This window comes from Callorhinus ursinus, unplaced genomic scaffold, assembly GCF_003265705.2.
Source record: "Callorhinus ursinus isolate GAN/ISIS: 27379988/994484 unplaced genomic scaffold, GSC_fseal_2.0 scaffold3, whole genome shotgun sequence".
In the NCBI taxonomy this organism is placed as follows: domain Eukaryota; kingdom Metazoa; phylum Chordata; class Mammalia; order Carnivora; family Otariidae; genus Callorhinus; species Callorhinus ursinus.
The window spans coordinates 41,518,569-41,543,624 of NW_027397065.1; the positions used below are offsets into that span (position 1 = coordinate 41,518,569).

At 35.5% G+C, this 25,056-nt stretch overlaps 1 protein-coding gene across 3 annotated transcripts in view; it reads left to right on the plus strand.

Annotated features, from left to right (window-relative positions):
• Positions 1-25,056, plus strand: part of GABRB2 (gamma-aminobutyric acid type A receptor subunit beta2) — a 253,324-nt gene that overhangs the window by 111,421 nt on the left and 116,847 nt on the right. For all 3 annotated transcript variants that reach the window (XM_073890315.1, XM_025867088.2, XM_025867089.2), the window contains exon 6: positions 11,730-11,812. In XM_073890315.1, the coding sequence (XP_073746416.1) occupies positions 11,730-11,812 (83 nt within the window). The remainder of the gene's footprint in view (positions 1-11,729; positions 11,813-25,056) is intronic.

Here is a 25,056-nt window from a genome sequence, read left to right on the forward strand (position 1 = left end):
TAGCTTCTGTTTGGTCCATAGGAGAAAATGTGAAGAGCAGATCATCACTCCCTTGAGCCCTCCATATAAATAGAGGCTGTTATATCTATCAGTCTGCTCTCTCTTCTCCAGCTGGAACAGCAGAGCTCATCCAGCCATTTGCTAAACAATTAATTTTCAGGTTTTAATACCCAGTAACATTTCACTGAATTATGAAGCCATTTTGTCATATTCTTTTTCTTTTTTTTCCTAGAGAGAGAAACAGACAGAGACCAGTACAGCAATTTAGACAAAATATTGGCACTGTAGGCATTCTTTAACTTAGTTGTCCATTCTCTCATTCTTCCAGTTTTTTTTCCCTCTCCCAGCTTTGGTGAAATGAAATTGTCCATATAAAAACAGTGCTACACACCTTTTCCCTTACAATAGCTTCTGTTATCAATTTTCATTTTTCATCCCAGAATTGAATGTGCTTGTTTTCATTCTTGCCTTTTTGCAATGTGCTACAATATCTGAGTAATTTTTATTGTAAATTGTCATTTTAATGTGTTTATGCTTTTTTGTCTTTTCTGTTTCTTTGAAAGCCTCCTTTAAAATGGCCCCATTTTAAAAATTATGAACCACTTTATTCTGCTTTAACTGTTTATTTTGTCAACTAAACTTCTTAAGAAAGTGTGCCATCATTTGGGTACAAGGCGTTATTTTTTTTATTTTCCTCTTGTGTTTTCAAACAACTCTGCATTATAGATGTGTTTTAGTAGGAATTTTTCAAGTACACCTTTTTCCAATTTAACCTCTAATTTTTTTAATTTAAAGATTTTATTTATTTATTTGAGAGAGAGAGAAAGAGCTTGTGTGAGCACACCAGCAGGGGAAGAAGGGTCAGAAGGAGAGAGACAAGCAGACTCCTCGCTGAGCAGGGAGCCTGACACGGGGCTGGATCCCGGAACTCTGAGATCATGAGCTGAGCTGAAGTCAGATGCTTAACTGATTGAGCCACCAAGGTGCCCCTTTTTTGTTTTGTATTAATCAATCTTTAGTTGTATGGGGCTCTCTGAATTTCAGTTTTTAGTTGTTGTGACCTGCATTCATCACCCCCCACACTCACTTCAAAACTCCGTCCTAAGTAACTAAACATCTCTGGTTAAATAAAATGATTTCCACAAGTCAAAAAGAAAGTTAGTCTTAAGTGCTTTTTGGTGAGATTCTCAGAGTCATGCTTCCATAGAATTCTGAATAAATAATTGTCCAGATTTCAGAAGGACCTTTTGCATTGTAGAAGTTCCTCTTCATATGTTGGCTCAAGGTCACACAGCAAGAGGCAGAATCAAGACCTGAGCTCAAGACTGCTCATTTCCAAGGTGTCTATTCTTGATCTCTGTGTTCATGTGTATGAGAGTTTTATACCATCAGTTTACCAAACACCGTGTTCTCCACTCCTCACAACTATGTACCAGGCAAGGATGAATATCCTTGTACATGCTTCTTTGTCCTCTTCTGTTTCCCCCAATAAATTCCCAAAAGCAAAACTACTGGCCAGTATCTGATAACCAAACTGCCCTTTATAAAGGTTGAATCAACTTATGTTTTTACCAGCAATTATGAGAATCCCAGTTTATCCATAATCTCACCATTTATTACATTAAAAAAATGATAATTTGCTGATCAAAAAATCATAGCCCATTGTTTCCATGAAAAATGTTAGGCATGTCCTCAGTACACACAATATATCAATATCAATTCCAGATGGACTTAAGAATTACTATAAAATTTGAAACTATGAAACAGAAATAAAGTAAAAACTTTATCTCATCTTAGGATGGAGAGGGACTGTCTAGACATAAAGCAATTTAAGAAACAAAAATGTAAATGATTTATAGCTTGATGATAAAATAACATCAAAAACTCTAATAAATCACTAAGTAAAATAAAAACAGTCCCGAGACAAAAAACTGCAAAGTATATGGATAAACAATTTACAATTAAAGAAATTGAAACTTCTGTCAAATATAGAAAAACTTTCTGGTAATCGTAGCTTTTCAAAGATGGAATAGGGTCCTTTCAGAAAGAGTGAGTTCCAAGTCACTGGAGAGGTTCGAGTTAGAACAATAATTATAGAGGTCTTATGAAAGACCACTATTTATTTTAGTATACTTTTAGTCATTTAATTGTGCATCAATATACCTCCTTAAATAAATATGAAATTGCACTTAACTGCTTTCTAATGTTTTTTCCCTGAAAAAAATCAAGAGCACTTTTATATGTCCACACTCTTCTCAAAGTGCTTTTTATTGCATCATGTTATTAAATCAAAATGCATTTAATTATCCTTATAGGTTATCCTTAATAAGTATAAAATGTCTCCATTTCTTCCCAGTTTAAAGTCATACTTACTATATACTTTGTATATAGCTTTACATGATTTTATTTTCCACATTAATTTCTTAAAGTGGAATTTCAGGAACAAAGGTTGCTCATTTGGTGGGTTTTGATTAGTGTTGTCGAATTACCATCCAGAAAGTTTGTACAGATTTACATACAGTTCTACCACCAGCACAAGAGTGTCTGTTTCCCTGCAGAATCTATAGTACTGAATATTAAAATTCCTTTACATTTTTGCTGATTAGATAAACAATAATAATCATGGCTTAATTTATATTTCTACAAATTTGTGGCTTCTAATGGTGTTGAGCGTTTTTTCCAGATATCTGGTGCCTATTTTATGTAAAGACTTAAGTCTTAAATAGTGAAACTGCCATTAGTTGGAAATCTTTACCATCAGAGATCAGAGTGGCAGAAAGGCCAGAGACTGCAGTGTTTGTGGATTTTGTTGGAGTTGGAAGTACAAGGTGAGTTGCCAGTATGTGACAGGAGGCAGCTTTCTGTAATTCATTTCTCATGTTTAAAACATAACAGCAGTTATGTTATTGTTACTTCAGTAAAGCCTATTCTACTTTACTGATTAAGGTTATCACAGTTGCAACCATGTACTGCAGGGAAAGTATGTTGTGAGGGCATATTAAAGGCTGGATCTATTACAAAAAAATGTTTCTCTGAGCTTTTCATACGGTATGTTTTTCGTCAGATGTGTGTGTGTGTGTGTGTGTGTGCGTGTGTGTGTGTGTGTGTGTGTAGCAGTGGTGGGGAGGGAGATTTCAGGCTCATTTGGGTACTCTGATGGCAATATTCCCTCCAGAACTTCCATGTCATTGGGCCTGAATCCTGCACTGACATTTTTTTGTCCAATCGTTCTTATCCCTTTCTTTCATAAGTGATGATGCCTGATGAGCATCCTTCAGGGTCTACTGGAAAACCCAACTTCAGACTTCTCCTCCTAGGGAGACAGAAAATAATGAACAAGCAAATGCATACACAGGATAATTTCAGATAATGACAAGTGTAATGAAAGAAGTAAAACGAGATATGACAGTGACCAATGGGGAGGAGGGTTAGGGCTACTTTAGCTAAAGTGGAAGGAGAAATCTTCCTCAGTGGGCTGGGATGAACTGAGACTGCAGCCATAGAAGGGGAAATTCATTTAAGGTAGAGGGAACCTTCATCCCCTCATCCCTAAAATCCCAAGACAAAGGACCCAGGAATGGAATGCTTCTAATTTTTTTGACAGCCTAACTCAAAAAACCTCAGATTTTAAATACATTTCTGCAATATATTTTATCAGTCGAGAGCCCAACGGGAAACAGATCATATCCTGAAAATGGGATAATTTGAAGACAATGTATTAAAAGGGAAGTTTACAAAGAGATTAGCACCTCCTCCCTCCCAGAGCTAGGATCAGCAGATTGCCGGTCCACTCCCTGATGTTCCAGACATGAAGACGGAGAGCAAAGCAGGGCCGGGGGAACCCGGACACGAGTTCCAGGGAACGGAGCCTAGGAAACTGTTCCTCTGGTCTCACTCTCCTCCCTCCTCTAAACTCCTGGTCTGCTCCCTATTGGCCAAAGCCAACCTGAAGCCAGAGAATCAGGGAGACAGTTTATGAAATCCAAACATTCTAGTCTGTAAGGCCACAGAACGTGGTGATCAAGGGTGGAGGGTGGACCTGGAGAGGCAAAGGAAGACATCCAGTATGTGTAGTTTATATTTTAAAATAATACTGGTTGGGATTTGGAAGAAGTGGCAACAAACCCAGGTGAGGTCGTAACCTTGGCCTGTCACTGGCAAGCTATAAATCAGCATTCGTGAACCACTTACTTTGTTAAAATAAATAAATGGCTAGAATAAAACTGATTAACTTATTCTGAAATGGTATGACTCTAATGTGTTAAAAATCAAAATTAAATATTTTAAATATATTTTAATGAATGCAGCAAAAAGTTTCTGGCATACCTGGACATTGTTTTAAATTTAAAAAACAGAAAACAAAAAAACACAAATCACTGCTGAAATATTCTGGGTCCCAGCTATATGTCTTTCTAGTTGGTAAGTGGCTCTGGGTTCAATTAAATCCCTTACATTGATCTGAAATCAAATTTCAGTTATTAAATTATGAGTCAAAAAATAGAATGATTACTTGTTCTCAGGGACTCAGTCTTCCTCTAAGACAGAGAGAAGTGAGCGTGTTCTCATTGCTGAGATAAGCACACACTTTGCAGATGAGACCATCAGGGTTGTAATGTGGGAAATCTTGGTAAACAAGGGACTGACTGCAGAAGAATAAAGGCTTGGACTGTATGTCCATATCAATTAATATTTTTGATTGTGTGGGATTTATATACTCGCAAAGTGAGATTTTGTTTGATACTGCTGTTTGGATTCTACAGGCATGGTATTTAAGGAAATGTCTTTGAGAATAGTACCTGGACTTGTAGCAGAAACCTGTGTAGCCTTTAAATGGTCAGAGTATCTTTACAGAGGATAAGATTCCAGAAAAGCAAAGAGTCACAGAAGGCCAAACAGCTGCAGAAGAGTACAAATAGCTCTAATCTCAAACGCATGATTTATCAAATGGGAACATGATTGCTAGCAATCTTACTTTTTTTGGTGATTACAAAGTTGAGCATACTAGCGCATGTGACTCTATATGAGGACTTGTAAAGGGCTTTTAAAAACAATTATGCATGAGTGTTGGAGATTTTAATTTAAGCAGGACTCTGTGGAGATAAATCAAGAGCATAGGCTGGAAGAAAAGTGCTGAGGGAGACCTTCAATCAGGGGAGAATATTAAGTAGGACTCCTTGGGGAGAGGCCTGTATTTGCTTGTCTGGGGTAGGCTAATCTACATAATTGACTAAAACAGAATGAACAGCTGTGAAATACAGCATTTGAATGTGTGGGTAAAACACAATTACAAAATATACAGGGTCACAGAACATGTAATGTATTTTCATAGGATTACAGAATATCCTAGCTCATTTGGGATTTCAGAAATCGGCCAGTTCCCCAGAGAAGCTAAATGACTTTATCAAGGTCAACTAGCTAGTTAGTTATAGCATAGTAGTTAAGTATGTGGGCTCTGGAGTCAAACATCCTAGATTTAAATCCCAACTCCACCACTCACTCTGTGACTATTAGAGAAAAACACTCTACCTTTCTGTGCCTCAATTTTCTTATCTATAAAATGGGAATAATAGGACACTGATATTAAATGAGATGATACATTTAAGCAATACTAGATTATATCTGGAACTCAGTAAGTGATCAGTTAATATGAGTTATACTTATTACTAGCAAGAATGCAAAGCTGAAGTCATTTAAGTCTTATATCAATGCTCTACCTACTCTACAAAATGCAAGAGCATATAACAAGAGGGATATATGTGAGAAATTAGTTTCCCAACTAAAGTGGTTGTGAGAAACAAAATAATATCAAGTCTGTTTGGAGATACAGAAGTAAATCTTTTAAAGTACTTTTTGGGGAAGTGACTCAGATGAGCTCTTAAGAACTTTTCAAAATTTCAGTTTGTACTCTCATGCTAAAATTTAGTATATTGATCTTCCCCCACCCCCACCTGAAGTCTTTAATTAGTTTAACAGCCAGAAAAAAAATATGTCAATATATTTTTTTAATAATTGGTTGTTTTTAACATCATAATTTTTCTCTAATAATGATGCTAACTCATGCTATAGGATTCCCCTATCCTTTGTAAGTAGAGGAAGTTGTGCTTTTTAGTAAATGTACATTTTGAACAAAATGAAAGCATGCTGTGAATTAAAATAACATGGTTTGAATATAGTTGGAGATAGGCATCTGATTTTCAAAAAAAATACAAAAATATTGAAAAAATTTTGTGTGTATAGAATAATTGGATGGTTATCTAGATAAAGAAATCAAAGTAGAAGTCCTCAGTCACTTTCTTATCATCTCTGGTTGAAATCCTAACAAGCTTCTCACTTGTTAAGGTACTTGTTTGACCATATATTCTAGTGCCTGAAGCCCATCTTGATGAGTCTGGTGAGGTGCATCTGGGTGGTTCAGTTGGTTAAGCATGGGACTCTTGGTTGGAGCTCAGGTCGTGATCTCAGGGTCGTGAGATTGAGCCTTGCTTCGGGCTCCACGTTCAGCATGGAGTCTGCTTAAGACTCACTCTCCCACACCCTCTCTCCCTTGCTCTCCCTCACCTCCTTCTCAAATAAATAAATAAATCTTAAAAAAAAAGAGTCTGTTGAAAGTGCCAAAACATGTCACGTTGATTATGATTTTGAGTTATCTCCTATTAGCTGAGAGGCAAAAGCAGTTATTACTACTTAATAACTATCTTTGATCATATTCAATCTCAGAATGATATGGTAGCATCATTAAGTCTCAGGTAATGACACTGTAAAATATCTGTTATGGCTTTGGTGCAAAATGCTGGCATAGCTGTTGTATTTCCTGATTTTATAGGTGCCTTTAGTGACTGTTTTAGGGTATGTTATATATATAGTTTTCTTGCACTGTGTCAGTATTTTATGGTTGACAAGCCCCAATGACTAAGGATTAAAAAGTTTCTCCAAAGATCTAGGCTTTGGAATAGCCCAGTCAGAATACTGACATTCCCCAAAGGTGGCTTTCATCATGCAATAGTATTCAGCCCCAAAAAGGCATATTTCCGCTTGTAACTAGAGAAAATTTGTTACATGTAAATGAGGTACATCTGAAAGCATCATTGACTGTTTCCTGTGATTGAAGACAAAGCTATCTCTATATATTTCACAGTGGTCTTAAAATTTAATCAGGATACCTGCATAATGAGTTACTAGCTTCACTTCAAAGACTCCTAGTACTAGTGTTGAGTAATTTAAGGCCCATTAAGGATGTTTATCAGGATTGAGAAAGGCATGTTCATGAAAACCCCATTAAGTATATTTGTTGTATTGACTTAATTTCTAGAGAAACTTAACACTGCTATAAATCATAAAGTTCCAAAGAACAGATTTTGATGTTGATCATTAAGCTTTTCTGAATAAGATTCATTTCTGAATCTTCTATAAATCTATAAATCTATTCTTTTAGAATTTTTTACATAAATTAAATGAAGCACTTAATATAGAAAATTGTTTCAAAGTTCTCAGTTTGAGAATGCTTGTGACCTTGCTTCCTTTTTTTCTTCTCTTTATTTTATTATTATTATTACTATTTTAATCTTGGGTTAGTGATACATGCCAGAGATATGCCAAAGTGCTGAGATACAAATAAAACAAAAACAGATGTAGTTCCTGATCTGACAAATCATGTAGCAAAGATGCAGGTTTGTTACACATGTCTGTACCTTTAATTAAAAATCTGCTGAATATAGTTCTATATACATACATGACATAATTTTTTGCACATTTATATGTTTGGGTGTTATTTATATCATATTTTGTAGCTCTGCTTTGCTTTTCATATAGGTGTATGAGTATTCTACATTTCTTCATGTATATAAACATATACATGTGCATATTTCCAAATATCAACCACTGATCAAATGAGTTATCACTGTATCTTCTCATTAGCAGGTGGTCATAACAAAAGTTACAGAATATTTTATGAGTTACAGATCTCTTTTTGCTTTTATCATCTCACAACCAATTAGGATGACAAGTTTTTATTTCAAGTGTTCAGGAGCATCCAAGCATTACAAGATCTAAGTGATTCATCCCAGCTCATTCGCTCCGGTCTGTATGAACAGGACTCCACAGGGATTATTTTGTCTACAGAGTTTCTGCTTTAACTCAGTAGGAGACACAAATGCCTTGTAAGCATTGACTAGAAATATTTATACGTGTTTTTTTTGTTTTATGAAGCATAGCATTAAAAATTAAAACACTGGTGTAAATACAAATGTTGATGTGACAAAAACATTTTCATCTGTTTTATTTTTTAAATATGGGTAGAAACTCATTTCTTCTGCAATAGCCGTAGTCAATTTATTTTTCTTGTTCACAGCACTCATGTTTACAGCACTAGTTCACAGATGTTATTTGCCATGAATATGTATCCACAGAAAGTGTGAGCCACAACCTATATAGTAGCTAGTGCAAGCTTCACCTCACTTACACAGTCGAGCATCTGTTTATGGCTCTTGCTTCTTTTTTTATCATAGGTGTGCCCTTGTGCCTTTAAGGTCCTTTGTGTTCGTTCTGTCAGATGAAGTTAATTTTCTCTAGTTTCTCAGATGGGGATTATTTCTGCTATTTTACAAAAGTAATATGGAAGTTTTTGTATGCCCATCATAAACCTAATTTTATTTTCTTTAAAATTTTCTCTTCTACATAATACAGGCTTCTGTATGTTAGTAGCAATTCAGATTGTTAACTACATGTTAAAAAAGAAAAAAGTAGAATAGAGAGAAAAAAGAAAGAAAAGAAAGAGAGAAAGAGAAGGAAAGGAAGGAAGGGAGGAAGGAAGGAAGGAAGAGAAAGAAAAAAGAAAGAAGAAAGAAAGAAAGAAAAAGAAAGAAAGAAAGAGAAAGAAAGAAAGAAAGAAAGAAAGAAAGAAAGAAAGAAAGAAAGAAAGAAAGAAAGAAAGAAAAGAAAGAAAAGAAAGAAAGAGAAAAAGGAAGAAGAGAGAGAGAGAGAAGGAGCAGTGAGAAATTCAGTCAAATATTGCATAGCCAAAATAAGTTGGTATTTTTAAACCCCGAGTAAATAATTAAATGTGAGTGTTAATTTTTATATAATTTTTAGAATTTGTAAAATATAAGTATTTGGTAAGTCCCACTGAAAGCAAAAACAATCAGTTTGATGATAAGATAAACTCTAGTACTAATTGACACAATGTCAATTAAATGGATTAAAATTCATTTACTGTTAAAAATATAAGAAGAATCCCTAAAACTTAAGTTGAAAAAGTTTCACATATAAGTTGAAAAAAAGAAGAGAAACAATGCAATAAGATAGTCCTCCAAATAAAAGATCTATAATCAGCAAAACGAACTGCTTGTTCTTTATAATTCATGTTTTTATTTATCCAATGGATGTTTATTGATTGCTTTACAATAAATAGAATAAAGCCTGTGCCCCTAAACAGCTTACATTTTATTGAGAGAAATAGTACTAAAAAAAAAAAAAAGAAAGAAAGAAAGAAGCAGAAGTTTTTACTTCTTATCCCCTTCACCTATCCCCCAATCTCTCCCCTTTGGCAATCACCAGTTTGTTGCTTTCTCTTTTTTGTTGTTTGTTTGTTCATTTGCTTTGTTTATTATATTCCACATAGAACTGAAATCATATGGTATTTGTCTTTCTCTGTCTGGCTTATTTCACTTAGCATAATATCTGCTAGGTCCATCCATGTTGTCATGAATGACAAGATTTCATTCTTTTCTTATGGCTGAGTAATTGTTAAATCATTATGTTATATACCTGAAACTAATTTAAATTTTTTAAAAGTAAAAAAAAAAAAGCAAGATAATTTCAGATTGTGATACTTGCCTGAAGGAAATAAACAGGTAAGATGCAACATTAGTTAAGGCAGCCACTTTGGGTGGGCTGTTTGGGAAAAGCCTCTCAGAGGAGGTGATTTTTGACCTGAAACATCAGAAGAGAAGGCCTTGTGAAGATCAGGGAAACACATGTTTGAAGCAGAAAGAAAAAATGTGCAGACTGGAAGATAAGCAAGTAAGGACTTGGTATGAGATAATATTGGGAAGGAAGAGGCAGATTATTCAGGGCACAGTAGGACACAGCCAAGACTCTGGATTTTATTGGAAGAACCACTAATTAAGCAGAGGAGTGATAAAATCTATGTTTTTAAAGATCTGATGGCTGTGTGGATAATGGATAGTTGGGAGGGAAATGGAGAGGCCAGGAGACCAATCTACTGTTATAACATGAGGTGAGGCAGTGGGAGCCATAGATTTTGAGGGCGGCAATGGAGGTGAAAAGGAGCCAAGGCCGAGTAGCTAACTCTTGGTGAAGGAAAGAAAGGAATTAGGGATGAACATCAGCCCTAGGATACTCACTTACTGTGAAAAAGAAAAACAAAAATTAACAGAGCACAAACCTTAATGAGGCAATAATCAAACTAAAGAAGCATGAACTACTTACATTAAGTTAATCAGTTATTTCCATCCAACAACTGAGGAGTGGGACTTGCACACCTAACTGAGGAATTTCATAAGCTCGGTCTACTTAGATTACTTGTAAACTCTGACCAACCTTTCAGTGAAAAATATCTATCTGGGGACTCTTTCCCAAGTTGGGGCTGTATCATATTTCTCTATTCCCAACTCATAGTAAAGTGCCCTTCAGAGTAGAGGGAGCCAAAGTTGGTCAAATTCAATAGCAATTTCTTCTCTTAGGTTTTCTCAGCAGATGTAAAGGATCTGCTTTATGTAGGTACTCTTTTATGTTCTATACATAAATTATTAATTCTTATAGAAATTATTGTTAATAATATCCCCTTCTTAGAGATAAAGAAATTAAGGTTGGTTAAGAGATATTAACCGTGTTGATGTCAGTCAGTTAGTGAGACAGAATTAGAATTTATACCTGTGTCTGTTGTATTCTAAAACTTGTGTTTTTCATGACATTATGCTGCTTTATTGATCAGAAAATATATATTAACAAATCATTTAGGACTATATGCTTTTTGATTCCTTTTAGTAGGTCTTCAATAAGAGATTACTGAAAAATGATGATAGAGGAATATAAAGACTTTAAAGAGACATATTCATATCTCTCTGATAAAATAATAAAGGTGCCAGGTGTTCTAAATAAGTAACTCTGCCAGCCCATAGGAGGATGCTTTCTAACAGGTCATGAGAATATCAGATTGCTCAGCACAGAGCAAACCAGGTGATAGATGAAAGGCTGATTGTATGTTGTATTAAAGCAGTTGAAAAGTATTACACTATGCATGGAAATGTCAAAAATGATGAATCAAAGCCAAGATTTAATGAAGATTAGATTTGAGGGAGGAGGAAACAAATGTGAGTGGGAGAGGAATTATCTATGTTGATATTCTTAATCACCTGTGATGCTTATAAAATAAAGAGCCCTAGGACCGTCCTTCCCTATACCAAGATGTTCCAAAGCTTGGAAACTTCCTGTTTAACAAACACCCCCAGGTGATTTGGGTACAAGTAGGTAATGGACCACACTCTGGAAAAACACTGATTTAGTTCTGTCTTTTTTTTTTTTTAATAAATCAGCCTGAGGCTTATAAAGGAAAATGGTTATCCAAAGCTGTAGCACCCTTTTTTGCTAGAACTTTGGCTAAGTCAGTCTCCTAGAGGCCCAGTTCTGCCATCTTTGATACTTGGATTTAATTTTTCCAACTCCAGCCATGGACCAGCTAACAGTGTATATCATCGCTATTTCTCTTCTAGAATCACAACCACAGCTGCTTGCATGATGGACCTAAGGCGGTACCCACTGGATGAACAAAACTGCACCTTGGAAATTGAAAGCTGTAAGTTTTTCTAAGAATGCAGCTAGTCTGAACTCTGCTTTAAGGTTATTCTGGTTCATGTCCAGATCACAGGTCCTGCAAAGGTCCTGCTACCACAGTAAATCTGGTAGAGGGAGATACAGTATCTTTCCTCAGTGATGCTGCCAACCTCTTAGTCTCATCTTTAAATCCGTAGGAGAAATATATAAGGGAAGATATAATCTAGCAATTAAAGGAAAACCCTAAGTCCCTGGAAGGAGACCAAGTGCTATTCCAGGTATTTAAGTATGGAATTGGTGCATAGAGCTGCAACATGGTTGGAAAAATAGGTGGTGATGGCAGGGTGACACAGGAAATCCCAATTGTCTTTGCCTCTCATAAACATTTGCAATTGCAAAATCAGTGTGGCCTCTGGACCAGTTAAAACATTCACAAGAGTGTGAGGGGCGCCTGGGTGGCTCAGTCGTTAAGCGTCTGCCTTCAGCTCAGGTCATGATCCCAGGGTTCTGGAATCGAGCCCCACATGGGGCTCCCTGCTCAGTGGGAAGCCTGCTTCTCCCTCTCCCACTCCCCTTGCTTGTGTTCCCTCTCTCGCTGTCTCTCAGTCAAATAAATAAATAAATCTTAAAAAAAAAAATTCACAGAGTGTGGATTGGTGGAATTTTTTTTCCCCAAAGATTTTATTTAACAGAGAGAGAGACAGCAAGAGAGGGAACACAAGCAGGGGCAGTGAGAGAGGGAGAAGCTGGCTTCCCACAGAGCAGGGAGCCCGATGCGGGGCTTGATGCCGGGACCCTGTGATCATGACCTGAGCCGAAGGCAGACGTAATGACTGAGCCACCCAGGTGCCCGTGGTGGAATGTTTTTTGTTTCGAGGGACTGTTTTCGGTGTCTAAAATTTATTTTATATTCTTGCTGAACGCCATATGATGAGCAAGACTGGTGTATATGTGCATGTTTATTTTCTTTCCTGTGCTGACCTGTTTTACAGTGTTGTTGCTTTTCTGGGCGGCAGTTTCAGTGTCCTTCTTGATGACTCAATCACCTACCCTGTTGGGTGGGCAAAAACATTGATTTCAAAACCTGTCTCCTTTTTGGAGATCACACATGGAGGTCATTTGAGATGGGATAGGATTTTGAATCTCTTTTCTTCGTCAGCTCTTTGCAGTGTCTTCGTAGCTCATCCCACCAAACAATTGAAAGCTGACGATTTTATATCCAACATTCTAGATAATGAGTGACTTGACTGCTGTGCAGATAGGATACTCTCTGCTGTTATGAGGAGCTCTAGCTGTGACAAGCAGTCCAACTCTCAGTGCTCCGAGCGGAAATACAAGCATTTATGGCACATTGCTGGTATTTTGCCCATTAAAAAAAAAAAAAAAAAAAGCTTTCAGGGATAATTAAATTTACATACATTTTTTTAAGAACTTGATTTCTTATTTGTATTCCCAACTCATCATTATTTTCACATTTGATCTTTACAATAAAGAACTATTTAATGAAATTGGTTTATAGGATTTTGATGATTATGTATGTTTGGGATAACTTTGCATTTTCATAACTTATGATACAATTTAAGTATAGAATATTTTTCAAAGTCCAAATTCTTTGGTTATTTCAAATTGTTGGTGTAAGGATGTGTTTGTTTGTTTTTTTCAAAGTAGGCTGCCATGTACTAATATTGACTTTTTATGGTAAGAGAATTTTTCATGATGAAATTTGAGTGGAATTTTAAATAATCATAATTTTGTACATAGTTAAAGCACTTTCACTGATTTTATTCCATTTGAGCTGTTTACAACCCCCTCAGGTAAGTAAAAAAAAGGCCTTTTTGTTTTAAAGAACAGATGCCTAAGGACACAAGCAACACCCAGGTGTTTAATGTAATTAAATTGTAATTCTGACATGAATATTTTAAAATTAACATAATTCTTCAGACTTTTAGAAAGTTTAAGTTTTAATAAAGGGGCATTTACATCTCTTATTTCAATTCACAGTTACCCTATTAATAGACTTTTTTCCCCAGCTTTACTGAAATATAATTGATATATATAACATTGTATAAGTTTAAGATGTACAATGCCATGATTTGAGATATATATATATATATATATATATATATATATGGTGAAATGATTGCCACAATAAGGTTAGTTAACATATCCATTGTCTCACAGTTACCTTGTGTGTGTGTGTGTGTGTGTGTTGAGAAATGATCTACTCTCTTAGCAACTTTCAAGTATACAATACAGAGTTGTTAACTATAGCCACTATTCTGTAGATACCCAGATCTTATTCATCTTTTAACTGAACACTTGTAACCCTTTAACCACCTTCAACTATCTCCTCCATACTCCCACCCCTGGCATCCACCAAGTTATTCTCTATTTCTATGACTTCAGTATTTATTTTTAGATTCCATATAAATAAGATCATACATTATTGGTCTTCTCTGTCTGACTTACTTCACTTAGTATAATTACCTTAAGTTTTGAGATGCCTGGGTGGCTCAGTCAGTTGAGCGGTTGATGCTTGGTTTCAGCTCAGATCATGATCTCAGTATCCTGAAATAGAGCCCTGCATTGGGGTTCATGCTCAGCACAGAGTCTGCTTAAGATTCTCTCTCTTCTTCTCCCTCTGCCCTTCCCCCGTGCAAATAAATAAATAAATCTTTTAAAAAATTCCCTTAAGTTTTATCTATGTTGGCACAAATGACAATATTTCCTTTATGACTAAATATTCCATTGTATACATATATCACTTTTTTTTTTTTTACCTACTCATCCATCAGTGGACACTTAGGTTTTCTCTATGCCTTGGCTATTGTAAATAATTCTGCAATGAACGTGGAAGAGCAGGTACCTCTTTGAGATAGAGATTTCATTTCTTTCATATATTTACCCAGAAGGATTGCTGGATGATAGATCTACTTTTAATTTTTTGAGAAACTTTCATACTGTTTTCCATGGGATCTGTACCAATTTACATCCTCACCATCAGTGCACAAGAGTCCCTTTTCTTCACATCCTTGCTAGCACTTGTCTTTTTGATAAAAGCTATTCTAAAAAGTATGAAGCAATATCTCATTATGGTTTTGATTTGTATTTCCCTGATACAAATTCTTTTGCTAGTATATATCATTTCCCCAACACCATTTGCTGAAGAGACTATTTTTTCCCCATTTTTTCCCATTTTATTCTTGGCTTCCTTGTCATGGATGAGTTGACCATATATGTGAGAGTTTATTTCTGGGCGCTTGATTCTGTTCATTGGTCTATGTGTCTGTTTTTATGCCAGAACTATACTGTTTTGATCATGATAGCTTTACAGTATAGTTTGAAATCAGGAAGTGTGATGCCTCCAGCTTTGTTATTCTTGTTCAAGATTGCTTTAACTATTCAAAGTCTTTTGTGGTTCCATACAAATTTTAGGATTGTTTGTTGTTTTATTTCTGTAAAAATACATTGGAATTTAGATAGAGAATGCATTAAATCTATGGGTAGCTTTGGGTAATACAGACATGTAAATAATATTAATTCTTCTGATCTGTGAACACAGGCTATCTTTCCATTTATTTATATCTTCAGTTTCTTTCATCAATGTCTTATACTTTTCATTGTACAGATCTTTTACCTCCTCAGTTAAATTTATTCCTATTTTATTGTTTTTGATGCTATTCTAAATGGGATTGTTTTGTTTTTAGAGTTCATTGTTTGTATATAGAAATGCAACTGATTTTTGTATGTTTATTTTGTATCCTGCAACTTTACTGAATTTGTTTATTAGTTCTAACAGCTTTTTGGCAGTCTTTAAGGGTTTTCTATATATAAGATTATGTCATCTGCAAACAGAAATAATTTTACTTCTTCCTTACCAATTTGGATATCTTTTATTTCTTTTTCTTGTCTGATTTTTCTGGCTAGGACTTTCAGTACTATGCTGAACAAGAGCATTGAGAGTGGGTACCTTTGTCTTGTTCCTGATCTTAGAGGAAACACTTTCAATCATTAACCATTGAGTATGATGTTAGCTATGGATTTGTCATATATAGCCTTTATTATGTTGAAGTACAGTCCTTCTATACGAAATTTTTCAAGAATTTCTATCATGAAAGGATGTTAGATTTTGTCAGATGCTTTTTCTACATCTATTGAGATGATTTTATTAATTTGGTGTATCACATTTATTGATCTACATATAGTGAACCATCCCTACATCCCAGGGACAAATTCTACTTGCTTATGGTTTATGATTTTTTTAATGCACTGTTGAATTTGTTTTGCTGAGAAAAATTTTGTTGAGAATTTTTTTATCTATATGTATCAGGGATATTAGCCTGTAATTTTCTTGCAGTATTCTTATCTGACTTTGGTGTCCAGATAATACTGACCTTGTAAAATGAGTTTGAGAGCATTCCTTCCTCTTCAACTTTTTAGAAGAGTTTTTTTTAAAAACTTTTAAAAAAAAAAAAAAGAAGAGAAGGATTGACAATTTTTATTTAAACCTGGTTCTGGGCTTTTCTTTGTTGAGAAGTTTTTGAGAACTGATTCAATCTCCTTACTTGTTATTGGTCTGTTCATATTTTCTAGTTCTTCATGAATCAGTCTTCATAGATTGTATGTTTCTAGGAATTTATTAATTTCTTCTAGGTTTTCTAATTTATTGGCATATGATTCTTCATGGTAGTCATTTTGATCCTTTGTATTTCTGTGGTATCAGTTGTAATGTCTTCTCTTTCATTTATAATTTTATCTATTGGGGCTCACTTTTTTTTTGGTTAGTCTAGCTAAAGATTTATCAATCTTGTTTATCTTTTTAGAGAATGAACTCTGAATTTTAATTTTTTCTTTTATACTTTTGTCTTTTCATTGCTTTTATTTCTATTTCATTTATTTCTGCTCTTATCTTTATTATTTCATTCTTTTTGCTAACTTTCAGCTTAGTTTGTTCTTTTCTAAGTTTCTTGAGATATAATGTTAGGTTGTTTATTTGAGATCTTTCTTTTATCTTGATACATGTGTTTGTAACTATAAACTTTCCTTTCAGAACTGCTTTTGCTGTATCCCATAAGTTTTGATATGTTGTTTCTATTTCATTTGTCTTAAGTTTTTTTTTGTTTCCCTTTTTATTTCTTTTTTAATCATTGGTGGTTCAGGGTTGTTTTATTTCCATGCATTTTTGCATTTTCCAGCTTTCTTACTGTTATGGATTTCTGGTTTCATACCTTTGTAGTCAGAAAAGACCCTTGATATAATTTCTGTCTTCTTGAATTTTTTGACTTATTTTGTGGCCTAACATATGATCTATCCTAGAAAATGTTCTGTGCATGCTTGAGGAGAATACATATCCTCTTGCTGTTGGATGGAATGTTCTGTATGTCTGTTTGGTCCATTTGGTTTGTAGTGTTGTTCAAATCTGCTGTTTCCCTATTGATTGTCTGTCTGGATGATCTAGCCATTGTTGAAAGGGGGTTATTGAAGTCCCCAACTCTTATTGTATTCCGTTTATCTCTTCTTTTAGTTCTGTTAGTAGTTTCTTTATGTATTAGGGTGCTCCAATGTTGGATAAATGTTTATGATTGTTATATCTTTTTGATTAATTTACCCCTTTATCATTATATAATGACCTTCTTTGTCTTTTGTGAGCATTTTTAACTAAAAGTTTATAGTTAAGTATTAATATTCCTGTCTTTACATCTAAGGAAACAGACTCAAAGAGATAAAGTGATTTACCCAAGATCATGCATCCACTGAGTGGAATAATGGTTCTGTGCTGATGTAGTAATTCATAGCTGGCTTAACTTTTAAAGCCACTGATTTTGTAGGGACCAGATTAATAGGAAGATCCCTATTATAGAAACCAAGAAAATATCCTATACTTACAAAAAATTGGAACTTATTCATATTTAGCCAGACAGTAAATCATTGCTATATGAATGAATACGAATGATAATGAAATATGGTGTTATATTAATAATGTATATGATGTGCAGGTCTTGCTATTATAAGGAGGTAGTTAATTAATTAAGCCTATTGAAATGAATTTAGGATCCTGTCCCTTAAACAAGTAGCTCTGAAGTTCATGCCTAACATTTGACCTTATTTAATCATTTCTTTCTGTTAAGCAAAATCTAGACATTCATTTATTTTCCTTCTCCCTCTCCCTTACCCTCTCCCCTCCCTCTTTGCCTCTATCTTCCTTCTCCTTTCTTTTCTTCTTCTCTCCCTCCTTCCCCTCCTTACTGCCCTTCTTCCCTACCTCTTTCAAATGCAAATGGCCTTAGTAGTGGCATTACTAAATCATTATTACCTTGTCCCTATGTCAGCAATTAGTATATTTGTTTAATGTCAGAGAAAATAATATAACTTGATTCTGCGTGAAAGAATATTAGGATTGGGCTAGAATTTCAAGGCTATTTAATATGTTCTACCCAGAAATGAAAAATAATGCAAAGGGGGCAAGAAAAATATTATATATCTTTGAAATGGGAATTGTTAGAGGGCTAATCTCTTACATTCTGAGCTAGATTAGCTGCCCAATATCAGTATCAGCTACATGGCCTCTCTCCCCTCCTTAGAAGGGTAAGACTATCTTATACATTCTTAAACCCCATTTCCAGGTTCCCCACTTGGGACATGTGAACCACTTGTGTGAAAGGGAGTGTGGAATTCTCTCAACTAGATCTACTGACAGGCTGCTCACATTTCCAAAAACCCGAAGGTTTCTCTTTTCTTCCTCATTTGTTGGTGTGCTTTTTCTCAGCCCATCTCTGGGTGACTTGGACTGAACAGCCTCAGTGTCTCAGAGAATAAGGTTAATGCTCTTATTTTCAATATTGTTGGTCTTTCCATCAGTCTCAGCCTTGGTGCAACCTATAGCAAATTAGAGAGTATGGAACTTTCCCAGCAGCTCTTTCATAGACAACTTCACATGGATTTGCCAAGTGTTCACTGGTATGGCCAGTCAGCCATCTCCTTTTAGGATTCCCCCCCCCAAAAAAAATCCCACACTGCCCTTGCGGCAGCATCAGAAACCAGTTGTTGCCAGCTGATCACCTACACTGTGTCAGGGTAGTCACCCGATTTATCCATGCCTCAGTTTCCTCATACATAAAATGTGAATAATAATACCTACCACATCAGGTTGTTTGAGGATTAAATGAACTAATAAAGAAGATAGGCACTTTGCTTGGTCTATGGTAGACACCTAATGAGCAATAACTTTGGTAATTAATTATTACTATTATAGCACTGATTTTATTATATTTAAGGATTCCCGTACTACCACAGATTTGACCAAACTATGAGATCTAGTAAGCCAAAGAGAGGCTCAAAACATTGCCCTTCTCAACTCTTGTAGATCTTATTCCAGCTCTTGTTTTTACATTCTGAGTAAAGTCTCATTATCTGCAGGGCTGTCTACTGACTAACAGAATGTCTCAGTCAGCTGTGCCTACAATGTGAAATGCAAATTAATTTCTTCTACTTCTGTCACAGGGAAAAGGAATTAATAGCTAGCTTCAGAATCCAAAGAGGGAGATTTAAAAGCTCTTTGACACTTGTACTTAGATGAAATGGAAGTATGGTCCATTTTAAAATATAGTTCATTTGTGATTTTACTGATATTTTAAACTGACCAGAGAAGGAAATCATCACCTGTTGACCATCTCAAGTTTCTGCAATCAATGTAGTAAATGTGCCTATGAGTGTGTGAGAGTGTGTTGGCACAGGTCTCCTTCTTCCTGGAGTTACTCACCATGCTTTAGGAAAGGAGGAAATAGAAATGTACCTGTGGTTGTCTTACTGAATTCCAATTTAGATATTATATAAAACAACTTGCTGTTAGGTTATTGATGGAATAAAGGCTCTATTTTCTTTCAACAACTTTATTTAAAATACTCCTTATTAAAGAAGTCAATATAGATTGACACATGTAAACAGATTAAGGTATTGAATCCATATTTACTATGTCACAGGTTAATATATTTTGGATATAGTTTATGCTATGTACTGGTCAATATTTTAGTAAATATACATATAGGATTTTTAAGAACTTAGAGGAAAGGAGAAGTGTTCTTCCACTCCTAATGTGAAAATTGATTGTACCTTAGAGTATATCATTAGATTCAAAATACCTAATCACGGAGGAAATAGTGATTGGATGGGATTCTGAGTTAATGCGTATAGTGGATGAGAGGACATTTGTTGAATACAGGTAGCTTTCTGGTATTGATTTCTCAAGCTAACCAGACAGGTCACTCAGCTTTTTCAAGCTATGGTTTCTTATCTCTACAACACTGCAAATACCGTAAAGGTAATGAGATACTCAGGACAGAGATCTTTGTGCAGTGCTTGGTACTGATATTTTCATAGATAGCAGCTGTTATCTTTATTACCACTATTGTTATAATTATCAATTTCAGCTGGAATATTGTGTTCAGTTAGAGTCCCAATGTTTTAAGAGGGATATTTAGCAGTCAGAAAAAACAAAATATGAATGATAAGTAAACCATGGAGTATAATGAACCAGTAGAAGAAATTTACCAGTACATTTACCTTGAGGAACAGATACCCAGGGAGAGTGGCAGTATTTGAATGGGTTAGCTGTTTTCAAAAACTTACAGCATTTCCTATTAAGAGAGCAGACGGGCAAAACTAGGCTATTGACAAAAGATGCCAAAAGGCAATTTTGGACTGAAATATTAAAAAAAAAAAGTTCATAGCAGTTAAAGCTGGTGAAAATCCAGCAGGTTGTTGAACGCTGTAGACCATTTTCTGGAAAAAAGGGAATTTTTGCATTGGGCAAGTGATGGGATTATATGATTTCTAAGGAGCTCTGGTTTGATGGTTACTTGGCACCAGCAAAAATATGTAGGACTTTAGTTAAAGGACAATTAGGTGAACACTGGTTTCTGTGAAGATGCAGATCCCATATGCATATACATCTGGGAGCAATGCTATTTAGGAAAAGATGAAAATCGCATGCTGGCTAAGATTTTAAGTAGATTCTATGTGTGTTTTGTTGATGGTCTGTTGTTATTTAGCTAGCAATCTTTCTGTTCTCAGAGTTTCCTCACGGGAATACCTCTTACCATTGGGTGTGTGAGGATTAAGACTAAGACCCCCACATTTTCCTGCCTTTCTAAAAAATTTAGAACTCCCTTGAGGGTTTTGATCTCATTAAGGTTTTAAGAATCGTCACAGCAGGAGAGAATGTATGTGCACATGTGTCTGTGTGTGCGGGGCCGGGTGGGGGTGGGTTGGTAATGTTAAATCATGACGCTACCAAGTATTTCAGGTGATCCTAGAATTATTCAAGTTAGAAAAATATTCCTGTGACATTCCAGTGAGACATAGTCATAATTACTTATCTAGAGAAAATCAAAGAGCATTGCAAATTTTCTGTGGTGTTACTGCATGCAAATTTAATTTGCATCACTGTCCCATTTTGGTGTTTTCTTGAATTGTATCTAGCAGTGTGGAAGAGGAGGATTTGTTTTCCCCTCCTTGCTGTGTGATACTTGATTGGAATGTGATCACTGCTTAACAATTATTATTCCCTTTTCACAATAAACAAGTGCCGGATGTGTATTTAGAAACTCTGGCACCTTGTGAAGATAATATTTGTGATCTTGTGTATCTGGACTTTAGGACATCTGTTCTTTCAATTCTTCCATTATGAGAAAGTGAAGAAGTGACTTAGATATAAAGGGCACACTCTAATATTGAGTATGAAAAATGAGAATATTGAGCCCTTTCCATTTAAAGCTTTTTGTTTCCCCCAAAGAGAAACCTTATTTTTTATTCACAATTTTAATTTCTTTTTCTGTAGACTCTACTTTCTCCTTCTGGAATTCCCACAGATAGACCTTGGGTCTCTAACATTTATCTGCCATGGCTCCGAAATAAAATTTGTAGATTTTTATCTTCCAGATTACTAATATTTATTTTATTCTAAAGAAATTATTACTAATAAGTATTCTATTTTGGCCATCCTGTTTTCAATTTCTAAGAACTCTTTCTTATTCTTTGATTACTCGTTTTTCCATAGTCACTTGTTTTCTTATGGAATCTTCTTTTTAATTTAAGCATACCATTTTAAATTATTTTACAAGTTTTCTTCTGCTCTCTTCATCTTTCTATTTCCTTTTGTGATGATGTATGTTTATTTATTGTGGTCCTTTTTTATGCTGATGGTTTTTCTTGTAAGTCTACTGATCTTGGTAGTCCATTCGTATTTGTAAGTAAAGGGTTAGTTTGACCAACAAGGTACTGATAGAGGTTTTCTGAACTGATGTGGGTTTTCTTAGCCCTTTTACATGGCTGTTTTCATAGTCAGCCTCTTCCCTGAATAAGGAGAATGGAGGCAGGAGGAGAACTGGGCATGCTGAGCTCAGCCTCCCCCTTTAGGAGAGTGGGCTAAGATCTTTCACAGGGAACCAAGGCTCATCTGAGGCTTCAGCACCTTACATTATTTTACCCTTTCATTCCTAGAAGGATCTGATGGAACAACAACTTATCTTTCTTTTTTCCTCCCTCCATTTGTAGCAGTACCCAGGGCTATCTGGGGGCTCTGTACTAATTCTCTCTTCAGCCCAATATCTAAACTAGGAACACAGGCAGCCCCCAATTTGTTTAAGGAGCCTTTTTCCAGCATTATCTCAGGGGCAGTCACCACAGCCAGATGTAAGAGAAGCAAGGGGACTGGTCTGGTGGTGGCATGGTGGACCTACTCTGTGAACTTCCTGAGTCTGAAAATTCTCTAAGGCATTGGTTCTCAACATTGCTGCACATCAGACCCCCTGGGAAGTCCTTAAAAATCCAAATGAACAGGCCACACCACGGACCTATTGAATCAAGTCATTTTAAAAGCTCCGCAGGTGATGACAATGAACAAAAAGAGTCCTTTAGGGCATAGTTCTCACACTTGAGTGAGCATGAGAATGTCCTGGAGAGTTTGCTAAACACAGATTGCTGGGCCCCATCCCTGCAGTTTCTAACTAAAATGGGTCTGAAGTGAGGCTCAAGACTGCATTTTTCACATTTACTGGTGATGCTAATGCTGCAGGTGTAAAGACAACACTACTCTAGGACTTTAGTGGAAAGATCGGCCCTCTCTGTTGCACTTGTCATGGAAAACTTGTTTCTTTGGTTTTCTCAGTCTACATAACCTCATCTACATTCTAACTTTTGTACATTTTTCAAAATTACTCGCCCATTGATGTAATACTTTCCTGTAATTTATAGTGCTATTATGGATTTTTACCATTCCTTCTTCTTATAGTTATTTCTATGAGATTCGAGTAAGGCAGGAAAGGTAAATATGCCATCTTAAGCTGGAATTCTCCTTTTTCATACACATATTCAGTTTTTAACTACATACACAATTTTCAACCTCATTTTAAAGATGTAATAACATATCACAAATATCTTATTTTCTGAAATCCTCTCATAATTTCTCATGTCTGTATAGTATTCCACATGTGGATGAATCATAATTTATTTAACCAGTTCCCAATTGTAGAATACAAATTAACTCCACTGTGTTGCTATTTTTAATAATGTTATAATCTGTGTTTGATTGAAGCTATTTATCATTAAATACAATCATGATTTTATGTATGTATGTATATATATGGCTCTTCTGTAATATGTAAAGTTAAATTTAAATTAATTAAACTAAAAATTCAGTTCCTCAGTCTCACTAGGCATATTTCATGTGCTCAGCAGCCATGGGTGACTAGTTCCTGCCATATTGGACAGTGCAAGTATATAGAACACTTTCATCATTTCAAAGAGTCTGAGTAACAATAATTTAAAAGGTAAATTCATAGAAGTTGAATAACTACATTATAGAAAATATAAAATTTAAAGTCTTTTGATATGGTTTTACATATATCCTGATTTCAAAAACATTAATGTAAAAGGAAACCAAAGGGCATTAGAAGTGAGTACATTTTCTTAATTGAAAAGGAAACCATTATTTTATTGTTCCTAAGTGGGCAAACTGAAAGGAAGCCCAATTCATAGTGTTCTCAAATTAGCATCTCCCAATCTCACAAGTGAAAATCTGCCTGTTTTGTTCATTCCCCTCAAGGCACCATTAGGCTGTCTCCCACATGGTGTACAAAGTGAAGTAGTTTATGAAGTGTGTATGTATACCTTCGTAAATGCTAGTCCAAAAGGTAGAATGTGGATAGACCATATTATCCTGGCAGTGATCAAGATTTCCACATGAATTAACAGGTAACTTTGGAATCTCGAGTTTTAGATACAGAGAATTTGGGGAGAAATTTTTTAGCAGTAGACTCAGTCCCTTATCAGATTTTTGTCCTGTATACATCAAAATAAATACTATGCCAAACCCAGGTAAATTAAACACAAAGGCTTCCACCCCTCACCTGTATTAAGCTGACTGGGTAGCTAAATGAGCCCAGAGCTTATGAGCTGTTAACCCATCTGACCATGTGTTAAGCACAGGTATAAAATTTAGGATGTGTTGGCACAGGCTCAGCTTGCAACTCAAAGAACAAGAAGGAGCAATTACAAGGAAACTGATTCCCATTATGGGTTCTTATAGGTGGAGTGTTTTCTTAAAGACTAAATTAATTCCTAAGCCATTCAAGACAGAGTGCTGGATGAGGCTCTGCTCAAAACCCTGCATTGTGTGTATTTATCTTCCTGAAAGTAATGGCCACTTTCTTTTGTGTTTCTAATGCTCATTTTTTTTTCCTGCTTTGAAATTTTCCATTAAAACTGAAATGCAGTTTAGGTTCTCATTGTATATTATAAATTTTTCTATGGCAGATCTCATGGGGGAAGGGTGGTGGGTATACAAACTTGTTTACTTGGTTCTCCTTTAGACTCAGGAAAGGTGCCAATAGTGCTGTCAACAAAAATCGCTCTTTTTGGCTGGGCTTCAATTTATACTTGATCCTAATTAAGTGAAAATGCCACATTTGTGGCTTTCTTAGCATTTTTAGTGAAAGCTGGAGCTCACCTCATGAAACCTGATGTGAACATCATAAGCCAGAGGCATAAATACACCCACAGACCTTCCCTGAAGCATTTCCAGAAGACTCATGTTGTTTTGTTAGATAGTTGCAGCCCAATGAATTATAACTCAGACTGACTTTTCTCAGATCCTGAATCTAGCTCCCTGTGTTACCACTTGAAGATATTTTCCTTTCAGTAGGCTTTTAATACTGTTGATTTATTTTTGCAAATCTTGTACCTTTTTCTTCATGATAGCTTCCAGAGTTT